This window comes from Suricata suricatta, chromosome 8 (genome assembly GCF_006229205.1).
Source record: "Suricata suricatta isolate VVHF042 chromosome 8, meerkat_22Aug2017_6uvM2_HiC, whole genome shotgun sequence".
Taxonomy (NCBI): domain Eukaryota; kingdom Metazoa; phylum Chordata; class Mammalia; order Carnivora; family Herpestidae; genus Suricata; species Suricata suricatta.
Genome location: NC_043707.1, coordinates 124,958,578 through 124,975,973, shown reverse-complemented (window position 1 = coordinate 124,975,973; position 17,396 = coordinate 124,958,578). Strand labels below are relative to the sequence as shown.

The 17,396-nt window shown below is 37.4% G+C and overlaps 1 protein-coding gene across 4 annotated transcripts in view; it reads right to left on the bottom strand.

The window, feature by feature from the left end:
* HNRNPR (heterogeneous nuclear ribonucleoprotein R) overlaps positions 1 to 17,396 on the bottom strand; it is a 32,615-nt gene that overhangs the window by 14,861 nt on the left and 358 nt on the right. For 2 of the 4 annotated variants that reach the window (XM_029946634.1, XM_029946636.1), the window contains exons 2-5: positions 14,284 to 14,449; positions 11,872 to 11,990; positions 11,141 to 11,248; positions 7,924 to 8,037 (exon numbers count right to left, since the gene is read on the bottom strand). In XM_029946634.1, coding sequence (XP_029802494.1) covers positions 7,924 to 8,037; positions 11,141 to 11,248; positions 11,872 to 11,990; positions 14,284 to 14,440 — 498 coding nt within the window. In that variant the 5' untranslated portion in view covers positions 14,441 to 14,449. Of the gene's footprint in view, positions 1 to 7,923; positions 8,038 to 11,140; positions 11,249 to 11,871; positions 11,991 to 14,283; positions 14,453 to 17,396 lie in introns of all 4 variants that reach the window. The other 2 variants (XM_029946635.1, XM_029946637.1) reach the window with 2 other exon arrangements.

Sequence of the window (17,396 nt, the reverse complement as noted above, 5' to 3'; positions counted from 1 at the left end):
AAGAAACCTTTACCCATTTACCTTTCACTTTCAAATGCTTTGAACACATCACATCTACTATATCCTTAATACTGTGAACTACAGAGAATAACTAGACATGGAGGGCATCTTCTATGTGATACCTCTATAGAACCATGTTTCTAACAAAAACTCACTCTGAAAAGCCCTTGGCATTTATGCTCTCTTTAACTAACACTGGCTTCTTCCTCTAATGCTAAGCTGTATGCCAAATGTGACTAATGGATACTTCTAGTGATGAAGTTTAAGTCTTTGCTTCCTCAATCTCATCCTCCTTGCCTTTGCAATAAGCGTTAACATTAGTGGTGCTGCCTCCTAAAAATTCTCTTAAATTTTCAGGATCCTCCACTAGACTGGTCTTCTCACCTTTAATCATTTCTCATCATTTCTAAATGGTGATTCTTCTAGCCACCTAATAATAGTCTGCATGTTAGTTACCCAAAGTTATGGCTCTATCTCATCTTCCCTGTGTTTTCTTTGCTTTTAAAGATCATATCCAGGAGCACCTGGGTGGCTCAGTCAGTTAAGCGTCCAACTTCGGCTCAGGTCATGATCTCACGATGTGTGGGCTCAAGCCCCGCACTGGGCTCTGTGCTGACAGCTCAGAGCCTAGAGCCTGCTTCAGACTCTGTGTCTCCCTCTCTCTCTGCTCCTCCCTGCTCACATCTTGTCTCTCTCATAAAAATAAACATAAAAAAAATTTTTTTAAATAAAGATCATATCCATCCCCCAAGCCTACAACTATATAGTCATTTCCCAGATCTACATCCCAAGACCTAATTTTATACTTCAAACAGCCTATTAAACATTTCCTCTCGGTTGTCCTGATTTTACCTCCTATCACCAAGAAGTCTAGCAATGCCAATTTTTGTTTTTTATTTATTTTTTTTACTTTTTTTTTTTTTTTGGAGAGAGAGCACAAGCAGGGGAGGAGGGGAGAGAGAGAAAGAGAGAAAGAGAGAGAGAGACACACACAGAATCTGAAGCAGGCTCCAGGCTCTGAGCAGTCAGCACAAAGCCTGAAGCAGGGCTTGAACCCACAAACTGCAAGATCATGACCTGAGCCAAAGTCAGATACTTAACCGACTGAGCCACCCAGGTGCCCCTAATTTTTGTTTTTTTGAATACAAATGTAGATATAAATATAAATGACTATATATCAGAATAGTACTAATAGTGGTTTATCAGTACATGAAAAAATTTTTCTAATTTTATTCTTTCTCTTTAATTATATTTCCTATTCTATGATAGATATAGTAGATTTGTAACAAATGTTTCTTTTTTCTAAAAATCAAAATGAGTAAAACCCACACTTGCCAACCAGTTCCTTTATTCTTCCCCATTTCTCTTAGGAGAACATAGTTCTGTGGCTCCCTCCACCCATAAGATGACCCAAAAAATAATACTTTCATAAACAAAAATCTCAGATATTTTGAATCCCTCCCATTCCTATCCATATCCAATTAATCTTTTAATATCAGCTTGAAGTTGTTTCAATAAATAATACCTAGCCTATACAGACAACTGGCTTCCTCCCTACTCATAGAGCTTCTCCAAACTTTTCATGAGACATGGAATTGCATATACCTTGAATTCATGTGCCATGTTTGTTTTTCTGAGTTCTTGAGATATAGTGAATCCCACAAATAAGGTCTAAACATGAGACACACTTACTATTGATAGAGACAAAAGTTAAAAAGATAAACTATATGATTTCAGGAAGTGTTAAAGACTAAGAAAAATAAAACCAAGAAAAGGGAATAAACGGCAAGGAAGAGGCTATATTTTAATTAGAAGGGCCTCCTTGAAGAAGTAAATATGAACTGAGACCTAAGGTAGAAAATTAAGTAAAAATCTGAGGAAAGAACATTCCAAGGTACAGGAACAACTACAAAAAGATGGGAACACACTAGCATATCTGAAAAACATCAAACAGGACAGTGACCCGTTGGAAAGAGAGAACAGGGGCTAGATCAAGTTAAACCATGTTAGGGGTTTGCATTTTATTCCAAATGCGTTGGGAAGATATCAAGGGGTTCTGGGCAGTAAGTAGGTCTGTCATACTCTAAAGGGCCGACAGCCAGGTAGAAAACGGACTGTATGGAGAAACAGGCTGACCAGTCAGGTTCACAAGGCAATCCGGCAGGGGATGATGGTGGTATGGAGTAATAGGTTGACAGCTGTGAAGGTAGGCAAATGTGAGAAATTGTTGAGCTTTAAGTTATGTTGAATTCAAATCTACATTTTAGTTACTCTGAGTCAGTTTCTTAATCAGTGAGTTGCAATACCCTCTTCTGGGAATAACACCATCAAGAGGGTTCAATTTCCACGTGAGCAGAGAGCCCACATCTTGTTCTCATTTTATTCCCAGTACTGATGACAGTGCCTAGAACATTAACAGCTGCTCATCTTTGATGAATATACAAATGAAAATCAACCTCATGCTGTTAACTTAGACACTAGATCCCATCCCTTTTCTACTCAAGGACACTTGGTCCAGCAACAATCTGATCAATTTTCTCCTTTATTCATAGACAATTCTCATCAGCACACAAGTAATTCTAATTTTGCACTTAAAACTTAAATGAAAATAAAAATATATCTTGACTATGACACACCCTCCAGTTATTGTCCCATTTCTCTTCTACCCTTTTTAACAAAATTGCTCAAAAGAGCTATATATTCTTGCTATCTCAAATCCCTCACCTCCCACTCTCCTGAATCTTCTCGAAATCCAGCTTTCACCACCACTGTCAAAGTCACTAATCACATCCGCGTTGCCACAATCAAATGGCAAATCACAGTCCTTGTCTCTCTTGGGATCTTTGTTGTAACTGACCAAGCTTCCTTCTGTGAAAACGCTTCACTTGACTTCTAGGATACCACACCCCTGGTTTGTCTCTTTCTGCTCAGTTCCCTTTGCTAGTTCCTTCTCATCTCCTGAACCTCGAAATGTGGAGGGATCATATCTCAGACCTTTATTTTAGCTACACACACTTCCTTGGTGACCACGTCCAAACTCTGGTTTTTAAATACCATTTGAATGCTTATGCCTCCCACCATTTGTAATCTCCAGCCAAAACTCTCCCCTGAACTCCAGGATTACATAAGCAACTGTCTCACTCAACAGCTCCATTTGGAGGTCTAAGAGACATCTAACTCTTAACATGTCCAGACTGAATTGCAATCTTTCAGTCTTGCAAGTCTGTCCTTCTGTACAACATTCTTCAATAAATGGCAACCCCACCCTTCTAGCTGCTCAAGTCAAAGCCTTGAAGTCTTCCTTGGCTCCTTTCTCCAATACCCCCATATCCGACTCATCCACAAATCCTGATAGAATCTGACCACTTCTCATTAGCCTCAGCTATACCACCTTATATTATCAATCCTATAAATGAGCATTCATTAACTGGGCATAGCACTAGAACACACACACACAACAACAACAAACTATTAATAAAAGGTATCTTAAAACAAAAAATATACAAGGATAATTGGTATTCATTTTGAAGTGTATTTTTTGGTGTGGCTAAGCTCTCTGGCCCAGCCCAGAGTGTTTTTATATTTGAGGCTACTTTTATTTGAACATTTAAAAACTGTTCTAGGAAGCAAATTCTGCTTCATATTGCTTCCATTAACATAATGCAGTGGTGCTTCATGATCGCATTTTTCACCACCCCTATTTCCTCCATACCCATAACAAATATATAATAAAGCAAAGAAAAGTACAGAAAGTGGCACTATGAAAATACATTTGACACACAGCTAAGTGAGGAAGCTAGGTGTCAGATTATTATACTATTTATATCACATTTATCCCTATATTTTTAGAACCAGAAAGTTTACCTCATTAAGCAAACCTAAAATGAAAAACCTGTATTTTCAGAAAAAGCAACTTAATGATTGATTAATCACTCTACAGAAGGGATAAGAGCAAGTTCCTTGTACTCTAAAATATCATTTGAATGTTAGAAGTCCAATTTACAGATTTTAAGAATACTGTTTTACTTTAGAAAAACACATCAGCAAATCTTCAGTCAACAAAGTCCCCAGTATTATAATCACTGGGGCCCATGAAGAAACAGACTAACAATACTGGTTTACTGGAACACCTGGGTGGCTCAGTGGGTTAAGCATCGGTTCAAGTCACGATCTCCAAGTTGGGCTCTGTGTTGACAGCTCAGAGCCTGGAGCCTGCTCTCGATTCTATGTTTCACTTTCTCTCTCTCTGCCCCTCCCTAGCACTCTCTCTCTCAAAATTAAATAAACATTAAAAACATAATAACAGAGGCACCTGGGTGGCTCAGTTGGTTGATCATCCGACTTAAGCTCAGATCATGATCTCACTACTTGTACGTTGGAGCCGAGTTGGGCTCTATGCTGACAGCCCAGAGCCTAGAGCCTGCTTTGGATTCTAGGTCTCCCTCTTTCTCTGACCCTCTCCCACTTGCGCATGCACACATGCGCATGTGCTCTCTCTCTCTCTCAAAAATAAATAAAACATTTAAAAAAATACTGTTTTACTGAGAAAAAGGAGATGGCTTCAAAATCAGTTTAACTTAGGATATTAAAATAACTTTAAAATAAATTGTATTCAAAAACTAAGCATCGTTCCTTGAAAAGTTTCTAAGCTCAATTTTTAATTAACTAAAATGAAACAGAAATGCTTTCCTTATATTAACTTGGTCCCTGAGCCATTCTGGCTCCATACGAACTGTTTAGAGTAAGCACTCAGACATGTACAGGTAATACCCTCCCTCCCCGCCCCCATTAGAACCAACAGAATATAATAAACACTGTAACAACAATTCTTTCTTTACTCACTAAGCATCAGGCTTGAAAAAAGTTTTGGCTGTCTACTGTCTATACACCAAATACTTCAACAGTAACAGAGAAAGCCCGCTGAGGCTCTAGAAGGAACAGGCAGCACAACATTGTCTTTTGAGTAGCTACTGGCTTCTTCCATTATCCAGCTCCTATTTGCTATTTTGCAAACATAGCAGCTCTTCCTTATACGTTAATTCAATTTAGGTACTACTAAGTCATATACTTTTACATCACTATTATATATACTGGTTCTCTCACACTTCCATTAGTCAGTAAACCAAAGAATTAAATCTTAACCTACCATTTCCTTTGAATTCCTCTACAAAACATCAGTGCTATGTTCTTTAAACAAGTGCTTATTATAATGTAAACAAATAAAAACAGAAGTTGCTTCCCAAAATAGTTATACAATGCCAGTTGAAGAATACAAAGGTACTATAATCAGACCTGATCTGAGGGCCAAGACACACTAAAAAATACACTTCAAAATTAATACCTATCTTTCTTGTAGATTTCACATTTCAGGGCAATGTTTAAAAATGTCTGCAAATGAGTGCTCACTTACAGGATTAATTTACAGTACACTTTGCCCAGAGATGAAACCTTAGTCTTATCATAACTAAAATTTACTATGGTCAGTCTCAGGCACTGACCCTAATATCAGCTTCCTCAATCAAGAGCTAAATATGTTCATTTGGTTTTTTTTTTTTACATTTATTTTTTGAGAGACAGAGCACGAGCGGGGAAGGGGCAGAGAGAGGGAGATACAGAATCCAAAGCAGGCTCCAGGCTCTGAACTGTCAGCACAGAGCCGGATGCAGGGCTCAAACCCACAGACCATGAGATCATGACCTGAACTGAAGTCCGCGGCTCAACAGAGACTGAGCTACCCAGATGCCCCAAGAGCTAAAAATTTTTAATGACTGCAGTGAAACATAAAAGAACAAAAACTGGGGCGCCTGGGTGGCTCAGTTGGTTAAGCGTCCGACTTTGGCTCAGGTCATGATCTCATGGTTCGTGGGTTCAGGCCCCGTCCGTGTCGGGCTCTGTGCTGACAGCTAGCTCAGAGCCTGGACCCTGCTGCGGATTCTGTGTCTCTTTCTCTCTCTGCCTCTCAAAAATAAAATAAAATGTGAAAAAAAAAGTTTTTTAATAAAAACAAAAACTTATACCTCATAGCATCAAAAATGACACCAATTAAACCAATGTATTAAATTAGCAACCCAGTATATTAAAAACCTCTTATTTTTCTGATTTTTAATAAACTTTAATTTTCAACAAGTATAGGCCAAATTTCATGAAATTTAACTTTAAAGGAAGAATCCAAACCTTTATACTAAGATTTTGTTGTAATAACCTGCTTGACAGGAGTGGCTTAGGCTCATTTCACTACAACAATACGTGCTCTGTGCCAGGATATCTAATACATAGGAAAATGCACCTTTTTCATAGAGACAATGCAACATAAGAGAACATACATACTTTACAGTTAAGATAGCAACGCTGTTTCTAACTGGATACTCAAAATAGCTTATCATATTAAATGGTTCAAATGCTTTCAGCGAAATCTTAAGAGCACTAATAATTCCTTTCTTATCTATATAAAACGAAGACAGAACAAGTCTCCATTAAAGAGTTCATTAATAAAATCAATCTAATGGGCTAAATAAGTTCATTTTTATAATTCTAAAATAAACCAACTACAAAAACTATTTTTAAATTACATTTTGTAACATACAGTAATATATTATACACAGTAAGAATATAAAATATAATAATATTATATAAAATATTAATTTTTATTCCTAAGGATTTTATAACTAAAGAAACAAGACTAAGATAAATACAGTAATTGGTATATCAACAGGAACATCACTTGCTGGATGGTATACTATAGATAACTTTTTCCAACTGTATTCCCCTCTTAGAGGTGTTTTAGGCTGCCTCAAAATAAGGAAAAGGCAAAGGAGCAATTTCATTTTTTACTTATTTTACATGACGGTTTAAGGTAAGAAAATAAAGTTTAAAACCAAGAGAAAAAAATACATTATGAAGTAATTCAAGTAAGAAAGCCAAACTACATGTTGTTTAAAAGTAAACAAAATATTAAGTGTAGATTTGAAAGGTTTCACAATCTATGTAGAACATAAAAATCAAGGATGGGTTGGGGCACCTGGCTGGTGTGCAACTGATCTTGGGTTGTGAGTTTGAGCCCCATGTTGGTATAAAGATCACTTAAAAATAAAAAAATATTAAAAAACATGTTTAAATGCTTGGAGTCCTTTTAATACTGCTAAATATTAAGAAATAGAATACTAACTGTAATTATGTTTGAAAGTTCAGGGAACAAAGACCAATGAATGTAAACTTTATTCTGTACACAGAGAATACACTAGAATTACTTTTGATATAAATCTGAAAAGGTATGTTAATTGATATCTTTATTCACAAACTAGAAATAATTATCTTTGTTTGTAGCTACCTGAAAGACACCAACTTAGAAAAAGTCCTGCTGTAAACTTATATTTTGGCACACAGTTTTTACCATTTAAAGGATTAGAATTGGCTAACCTAAAGGTGTATGAAGAAACCTTTCCAAAGGCACAGACGGAGGAAGAATTGCTTCTTTGTTCATGGACAGACCAATGTGCTCTACCTTTTATCTGATTCTACATCCTTCCCTTGTGTAACCCACTCCCATCAATAAATCTCTCAGTAAATATGAGTACCCCGTTTGTGGAGGGTGGATCAAGGAGGGAGGACAAGCACTGTTCAAAACTACTGACAATGAAACAAAATCAGAACAAAGTAACTCTTTGTCCTTAATAACCTCAACCCAAGCACCTAAAATGGTGTGTTGTTGGTGCCTGGTTCAAAGAACTCTACATTCCTTAACAAAGTGTTTGGGTATCTACCAGTCACAGGATTCTCCTTGCTCAGGAGAACAGTAAAATACAGATGATATCAAAAAAGAATTAATTATAACTACACTTTGAAAAGAATCAAATTCTTCCCCATCATACAACAGAATAATTTACAAACTGGGAAGATTTCAGGAAACAGCTGAAGAATACTTACTTCTGTTCCGATTCCTGGTTGCACACCAGAGTACACACTGTCCGGCGGAGGACCACCATACTTCCTCTGTCCCGTGGTTACATCCAGAGTATAGCCGGTTCTCTCAAGCAACGCCTAAAGATAATTATACATCTGTTTATACTTGAACTGTAGACAAATTAAATCTCTAAGCACACAACACATTTTTGTTATGAACCAGAACAGAAAAATGGGGTAAAGATTATTAAAAATACGACAGAAGCTAACTCGGGACTATCTCCATGCACTTACATACTGCAGCATTCCTCATTTGCATTCTCCTCTACTTCATTGAGAGCTTTCCTTAACTTGCTCCCTTTACATACCATATATCCACCTGCAATTCATTTCAAATAAAATGTTCTCTACCCTTAAAAAAAATCATAAGTCCCAGAGTGCCTGGGTGGGCTCAGTCGGTTAAGTATCCGACTCTTGATTTCAGTCCAGGTCATGATCTCGTGGTTCATGGGTTTGAGCCCCTCAGGCTCCGTACTGACAGTTTGGAGCCTGCCTGGGATTCTCTCTATCCCTCATATTCTCTCTCTCCCCTGCCATCCCTCCCCGCAGTCACACTCTCTTTCAAGAAAAATTAAAAGAAAATAAAAAAGCAGAAGTCCTACCTCCTTCACGCAGCGTCTCTCATTTGCTATTTCTCACATCTTCCTACTCTGACTTTGTATTATAGTCAAGTAATTTAACCTTTATTTTGTTTATTCCGTTTGTTTTTACTTCCTGGTATACCATAAGCTGTGTAAAAACCAGACCATTTCTCATACAGCATGGACTCAAAATATTTGGCAATTACCAAATGAGTATACTCAGGTTTCCAAAAAAACTTATGTTTCCTAATTACCAACTTTTTTCACAACATTAGGTATTAAAGGAATTGCAGAAAAGGTAATGGTTCTTACCCGTAAGGGTTTATATTTATAGGAGAGGCCTACAGAACAGACAAAATAGAAAAAAAGAGAAATGCAATGTATCTAAAAAGGGGAGAATTTTACACTTCGTGTTTTAAAAATGAGATGGTCCCCAATTTGCGGTGATCCAACTAAGGCTTCGACTTCAGGATGCTGTGAAAGTGACACATGTTCAGTAGAAACCACACTTCATACTTTGATTTTTTATCTTTTCAAGATCTAGCAACCATCACCATGATATTCTCCTGATGCTGGGCTGTGGCAGGGAGGCTCAGCTCCCTGTCAGCCACGTGATCACAGGGTAAGTAACCAACACAATACCATTCTGTACTCCTACCGACCAGTTTTTCACTGTCCGTACAGAACTCTATAACTTACCTGAGATATCTAATACTTTGTTATAAAATATGCTTTGTGTTAGATGATTTTACCCAACTGGGCTAATATTAAGTCTAAGCACATTTAAGGTAGGCTAGGCTAGGGGTGCCTCAGTGGCACAGTCAGTTAAGTGTCAGACTCTTGATTTTGGCTCAGGTCCTGATCTCACAGTTGTGAGATCCTAATATCAGTCGTGAGGTCCTGAGGTCAGGCTCCCAATTAAGTGCAGAGTCTGCTTGTGATTCTCTCTCCTCTCCCTCTACCCCTCCCCAGCATGCGCACATATGCATGCCTCTCTCTTTAAAAAAAAAAAAAAGAAAAAAAAAGACACTAGACTACAGTGTTCACCAGGTTAAGTGTTATTAGATGCATTTTCAACTTAAAATGGGTTTACCTGGATGTAACCCCATCCTAAGTTGAGAAAGATCTATACACAACATCAAAGCAACAAAAGATTTTAGATGTCATCAAGTTTAGTGGTTTTCAAAAATATCTTTGGAGGAACTCTGGGATTTCAGAGTTACCTTAGGCTCTCTATTCTTCTAACTTTGACTCAAATAGAACTGCTCTACCTTTAAGCACAGAAATGCCATGTTAATACATAATAAAAACACAACACAACACAATACATATATTACATACTTACACATTACTTGTCTAATATGTAATATACACACGTCTCATATATTATATATGCCTTACCAAGAGCAAATTTCCAGCTTAAAGGAAAAAACATAGGCCTATTCAATACATGCTAATAAGTTTTCCTAAAAAATAATTATTATGGCAAATGCAATTTTCATGTATTTATTTAAGTTTACTTATTTATTTTGAGAGAGAGAGAGAGAGAGCAGGGGAGGGGTAAAGAGAATCCCAAAAAGGCTATGTGCTGTCAGCACAGACCCCCGCATGGGGCTCAATCTCAGGACCACCCAGATGCCCCTTGCGTATTTGTTTTAAAAATACAGGGGTGCCTGGGTGGTGCAGTGGGCTAAACACCTGACTCCTGATTTTGGCTCAGGTCATGGTCTCACGGTTCAAGAATCTGAGCCCTGCATTGGGCTCTGCTCTAAGGGCACGGAAGCTGTGTGGGATTCTCACTCTCCCTCTCTCTCTGGCCCTCCCCTGCTCCCACTCTCTCTCTCTCAAAATAAATAAGTAAATACTTCTGAAAAAAATGGGTTATGCCATTTTATAGATGAGGGAGAAAGGTATAAAAGGAGCTCTATGTAAACCAGTTCTGATAGAAACGACAAATTCTATTTCCTAAAACATAAAACCGTACAAACAACTTCATTAAATAATGTAACTATTTCAATTTGAAAAGTCTCTCGCCGTGGCAATAAAACATCAATATCCATTTAACTAAGGAATTAGGTTCACCGGTCTTTCACCAAAAGCCCTATATTTACCTTTCAGGGAAGTTTATCTCAATAATAGTAACAGTAATGGGTGCTAGTTACACAGTTCTTGCTACATTCCAGGCATTATTCTAAGCAAGTGACATATCTTAATTCCTTTAATCCTCACAACTCTATGTTCCCAGTTTACAAACAATGAAACTGAGGTAGATAAAGAGAAACAAAGTGCTTAGAAAGAAACCAAACCAAGAGACATGACTGAATCAATCTAAAAAGCTATTATCAGAAGCATCAATAAACGTGTACTATTCACAGCCAGAAGAACAAGTAATGAGGAAAGAATGTGAATTAGGGCTTTTCACCAAACATACAATTCAATGTTTGCGTCTGAAATTCTTCTTGGGTAATTTTCCTTAAATTATCTCATTTCTAACACACTGGTTTAAAAAAAAAGTGGAACTATAAAAACTTCCTAGAAACCATGAAAAGAAACATCCAATCTCATCATTAAACTTAATATCACAACTACCCAAGTTTTACCTTGATCTTTGCTTCATCAGGTCCCTTTGTGGACTCTTGCACCTTGCTCCCCTGCTTCTCCCTTTGCCTGTAGGTCTTCATAACTCCACATAAAAATGCACTTTTGTTCTAGAACAGGCAAGTAATTCAATGAAAAAGAACCACCAGGAATCACCGAAAGGTCAAATACATAATTAAATTACAATTTCAAACGACAAGAATTTAAACAAAATATTTACCCATTTATTCACTTAACAAATATTTGCTGAGAGGTTACTATATGCCAGAGACTGGAGCAGACACATAAGACGGCCAAGGCCTCAGGGAGCTTACCTTCCACACCGGCAAAAGTCTTCCATTTGTTCATATTCGATCGCATCTGGGCTATCTTTGCCAGACATTCCAAAACTATTCCTATCTACATTATTTCCCTCCAAGATACTAAAACAGGATCAGAAAACCCAAAAATGTTTAAAATCTTAGGAATTTAAACCTGTAAAAACCTAGTAATAACAAGGAGCAAACTCTAAGTCTTTAAAGAAACTTACTGCAAAGAAGTGGGGGTGAGACTTTTACTTAACACTTTTGCTTCTGAAAACTCTCTGCCATAAGCAGGTTTTTCTTTGAATCTTTTGTTTTAAGAAGCGGAGGTAGGCACAAACAAAAAAATATCAACTCTCTCAGGAAAAAAGTAATGGTAAATTGACTTTAGACCATTAGCTGTTCACAGGCATTTCTAGTAACGGCCTTACCTGCACATGTGATAAGTCACTCTCCTTGAACTGCTGCAGTACGGACAGAGCTCCTTCTTCATTAAACTCCCTGAGAGCATCAATTGCTCTTTCATCAAGATCGACATAAGCTACCAATCCTAAAAATTAAATTGAAAAGGGGTAATGTTACTGCAACAAAAGGGATCATCTAAACTGTGCTATCACTGTTTAATCAAGAATTGTTATATTCAATACTATTACTAACAAACTGCATTTTCATTTAATATGCATATAGGCAGCTATACAAATACTACGCATACAGAAAGGTCAAGAGTACAAATATGAAAATAAAAGATAAAATGTCAACACTTACAAACATGAATTTCAATCCCCACATCCCACAGAAACCCCACAAAAATCCTAACCCCATTTCCCACTCCCCAAAAGGTTTAAGGTTTGGAAGTTAAATCTGATGCACACACTGTACTATAGATTAGACATTAATATAACAAATTTTGATTTATGTTAGAAGCATACAATGTATTCCCCAAGGATCAACCTTCAAATTATATGGACTGCTGTAGTCATTGCTAACCACACAAGATGTGGGAGGAAAAAAAAAGAGAAACCATTTTTATTAAATAATTCTTTCCACTCTCCAAAAGGTATCAAAGGCTTTTCCTCCTTAGCACCAAAGAGAAAATGAAATTCATTTGTTTATCTAAGCATCTACTTTGCTGCAATCAGAATGTGGAAAGGCATAATTTTAAACTCTTCTACAAATGCAAGTGCAGCTTGATTAATCAATTCTGAAAGTCGTATTTTAAGGCAATCTTTTATTCTTTTGATGTGTGTCAAGCTGAGGTTTAAAAGATTCTGTGGCATTCACAACACTGTCAAAAATGACTATTTTTTTCAAATGGCATTAAGGACTTTACTGTGGACTTACACGTAAACTATACAGAAAAATATATCTGCACTGCAATCTATACATATATTAACTGCACACAGAACATCTACTCAATTTATAATATAGTTACTTAAGTCTGTTAAGTTTGTGCTGTATTTCTCTCTATATAAGGAATATATTTCAGAATTGATCCAATGTAAAATGGAAATATTTGGCAGATTAAAAACCCAAGTCCATATGAACTAACATCAAAAGTGACTCCATTTTAATAAAGCCAAAAAGAACATTATTCCATATAGTAAATATATTTTAAATATATTTTAAATAAATGTAATGCCATTTGTAAAGTTACTTTAAGAGAATGTTGCCAAGATTTGTTTTAAAAGCTCAAAATGAGCATGCCTAAATAATTGGAGTTTCCTTACTTCAATATTCCATACCACCACCCAAAGCCACAACTCAGGACACCCATCGATCCATTCTGTCAATCCAACCCTACACCCAGACCATCAGCCTCTATCAATAAATAACAAACACTCTACAAGAGAGCATCTCTGAGCAGATCACTGCCAATTCTCTATGGCAGAATGTCACAGCAAGTTCCCGAGGACTGATTTTCAAATGGAACCATCACCCAGGAGTCATTTTTAGAAAGTCATTTTAATGTCTAAAATTATCCTAAGCTTTTCAGATTTGAAAAAAAAATTTAAGGACAAAAAAACCCCAAAAAACAGGTATTTGTTACTAGAGTACTTAAGACACATTTGTCAGACAATTCAATTCTCTCTCCCAAATCTGGATAGGCACACAAAACACAGAGGAAGAAAGTTTCCATCTATGGCCCCAAAGGGGGAGGACACATTTATTTATGAACAACACTCCCTAAAGGGTAAATATTTCTCTCCCTCTTTAAAACTTCAAACCACTTACAACCAACCATATTAAGATATTCGTATTTGCTTAAGCACTTATCCATGGGACTTCTAGATTTTTTTTTAAAAGCAGCTGTTACAAACCAAACACTTCCAAATTACTGAGAGATGTGGATTTTTGTCTATTAGAAACTAGACAGGCCACAAACTCTCAAGAAGTCTGACATTTATTATCGTTTCAGACAATACAGTCTAACCAGTCCTCTTATTATGCCACCTAATGAGACCTAAGCTGATTTAACAATCACTTTAAGAAGCTAAAAGTAGAAAAGTAAAAGCAAAATGATGACTGATTTAGATTAAGAAAATGTAAAATTTGGTATGCTGAAACATACATTTTAATTGGTGGTAAATCTAAGACAAATTGATGTACTGTTCTGAAACCACCAAGACTGCATGTTCAACACTAAGAAGGCTTCAAAATAATGAAATAAGAATATCAAAGTCAAACCCAATATGCCCTCAATGAAGGGAAAGTAACAAACATTCAGCTCTACATAGATCAGAAACAATAAGTATTATTTAACCTTAGGAAAAAAAATCTATAAAATTCAAAGTGGTTTGCCCTCACTTTCATAACCAGTCAGAAACAAGAAATGCATATTATACCTGTCTGAAATATTTCATCAAGTCTTTCTGCCACCTTCTGTGGGAGGCCTGCCTCTATCAGTGTCTTGTAGTGTTCTGTGTGAGTTACACTGGAAGTATCCATTGGTTCTTCCTCTTCTTTTAACTGTACCGCATTACCATTCACCTGATTAGCCATTTTATTATGCTGCTGGAAAAAATTCAGGAGCTATATTACATTAAGCCAGAAATAACTAGTTTGTAGGACAATGCATGATTCATCTAAACTAATTTGTATACATGCTGCTAATAAACTCTATCAAAATAATATTATATGCCTTTTGTGATGTATCTGACCTAAATTTGCAATAATAACCCTGTAAAACCATAAGAAATGTACATGGAAGCATTAGATCTTTAAGGAACTTCATGTACACCAGGTTAAAAAAAAAAAAGGCTTAAATTTACTAAAGGTAGAATTGCTGATTAACAAAAGCAGCTGTTGTGTCCTCACAAGCATATTGACAAATCACAAAATCCTCAAAAGCCCATCAGCTCTCAATTCTTAAACAGTTTTAAAAGTTTGATTTAGAAACAAAATGAACACCCACAGACCACTTAATCAAGGTTTAAGGACTTTCAAATTTTCCTAGTTCTGCTTCAAATCTAGGATAGGTGTGAAATAAATGCTCTGCTGTTTCTAGTTCAACATGCTCGTTGGTGGTTTGGGTTTTCTCCGCCTCACTTAAAAAAAAAACACAACTTGACATTAATTTTTGTTCTAAAGTTAATTTGCTATTTTCCCATTCACAGATTTAAAAGAAAAAATGACCAAGGTTAAAAGCTAAACAATTGTGTTAAGTCCGCATAAAATAAAACAGGAGCTATAATTGAGGTTGCTTCTTAAAAAAAAAAAAAAGTCATGAATACGTATTGAATTTTTCATGTCAGTAAAATAAAGCTGCAAAAACATATTGAAGAATGGGCAGCTAACTTCTTCCAAATAGTTTCAACAAACATTACCTAAATTAGGGTAAACTTAGGTCAGATGTCCCAGATTAACCTACCAAATGTTCTTTTGTATGGTTCAACCTGTATATATGTAATGCTGAACTGGACCAACTCCCTGGAGAGAGAGATTAGATAATAAAACCCTACAAGGCCAGTCTCTATCCTGCCTCAAGACAGGGAATTAATAAAGTGCACTTGTCTGTAGTGAATGTGATGAAGATAACGAGCAGCAGAATAAAGACACTGCAACAAATACTGAAATAACGGCCATGAGGTGGATCTCAAGAAGAAGCCTACTTTTCTTGAACCTCAAGGTACCCTAGTTAGATATAAAGAAGATACAAGCTTCCTAAAAATCACTAAAACCCGCAAGATAACCACATTTCCAAACAGCGTATCAACCACTGTGCAAATGCACCAGGTGCAGTTTTCTGACCTATAACAACTTCTTTTCATTTCAAAGTCCACGGATATTTGGTTGACGCTAATGAAAAAGGAAGGAAGACCAAGGGGAAGGTGGTAATAAATAGAGAGAAGGAAGAGAGGAAAATGCAGAAAGGGTTATTCTGAAAATAAGACAAATATGACTTATGATTACAAACATTAAGATAGCTCACTAATGTCTATACAGACGCAGACTCTGGTTAAACTCTGGGGGGAGAAATGTTTCTCAAGGCAAGCCTCAATTTCTGATGAACTGGCAAAAAATGAAAACATTCAAAACTGGCACACTTGATCAAGAAACTACTTACAGTGTAAGATGAATACGTTTACTGATTAATACGCCCTATTTCTATGAAGATGCGCTCTAAAGTCCAAAATCTCTGTGAACATATAGTTCTGTTTTCCCATGTGCCCCCAACCCCCAAACACAACCATAAGATCATCAGAACTCGGAAATTCTCAGTATCACAAGACCCTTACAGTGTTGCACCTGGGAATTCTATTAGCCACAGAAAAGAAGCAAATTTTTAACAGGAAAGTTCAATGAACTTCTGGTAAGGTGGTTTTTTTTTTTAAGTATATGTAAAGCAAAAAGACAAGTTGTGTATTAAGCACAAGACAGAAACATTTACGACTATCATTTCATTGCAAAGGCTCTCCTACAAGTTGATTCTGAAATTGGTCGGAATTTTCAAAAACTTTGTAAACTTTAGCAACAAAAAAAAGTAAAATAATTAGATTCCAGAAAATAAAACCTTTCAGACCAAGGAAAAAACCTCTCTCTTCAGGCCAAATGCAATGTGCTCATTTTAAAAGTCTTTTATGTCATATGAGATCGTTTATCACTCTTGTGTCAATTCAACACAATGCCACACAGCCAAACCATATTTCTGGATGCAGCAAATGTACTGTGACTAGAAATATTTGATAAGCATTTTTGCAAAAAGGAAACACTGTAAATAAGATTTTAAAAGGGCTGCGGGGAGATTTGGGAAGTCAGCACTAGCCCCTCCCTGACTTCTTCTGAACATCTCTGTGCAAATTCTTCATATTAAGAGACGGGCTTTAAAAGAACTAACGACATGGAAACTAACGGTTAGCTCATGGGCTAGGAGTGTCAAGCCCTTATCCTACGACTGACTCATGAGACATAAATTCAGCCTCCTGAGGACAGCAAAAATCTCAAACAGGTCACTGTGAAAGGACCGAACCTTTCAAGAACCCCTCGGCTTTAAGTTTCACGTTTTGGCAACAAGGTTACTGCCGTCTAAGAGAAAGAATCGCCCTTCCAATGTAGGGCGCCTGTGACAGTCTCAGAATTGTGCATCTCAGGCGCCGCTCGAAGCCTAAGTTTCGTGGCCTCTAATAGTCATTTTTTCCTTCAAATCTCGGCTCGCAGCATGCAGCGTGGGGGAGGGGAGGAAGGCTTCCTACACACATCGGCCCCTGGGCTCCAGCTCGCACAAAAGTTTTCTCCCGGCTCAGGTAACCCCGGCTTTGCATCCCGCCCCCTGCCCACCCCACCACCTCAGGCCCGTCCAGATCAGCAACACATCCCACTCGTGGCTAGGCCGGCCGACGCGAGAGCGAAGCGGCTCGGGAGGGGGGAGCCGGAGGGGCCGCGGGCGCCTTAGGCCGCCCGGCCGGCCGCGTGGAGCGGCGGGCGGAGGCGGGAAAAACACGGCCGTCCCCAGCAGGCC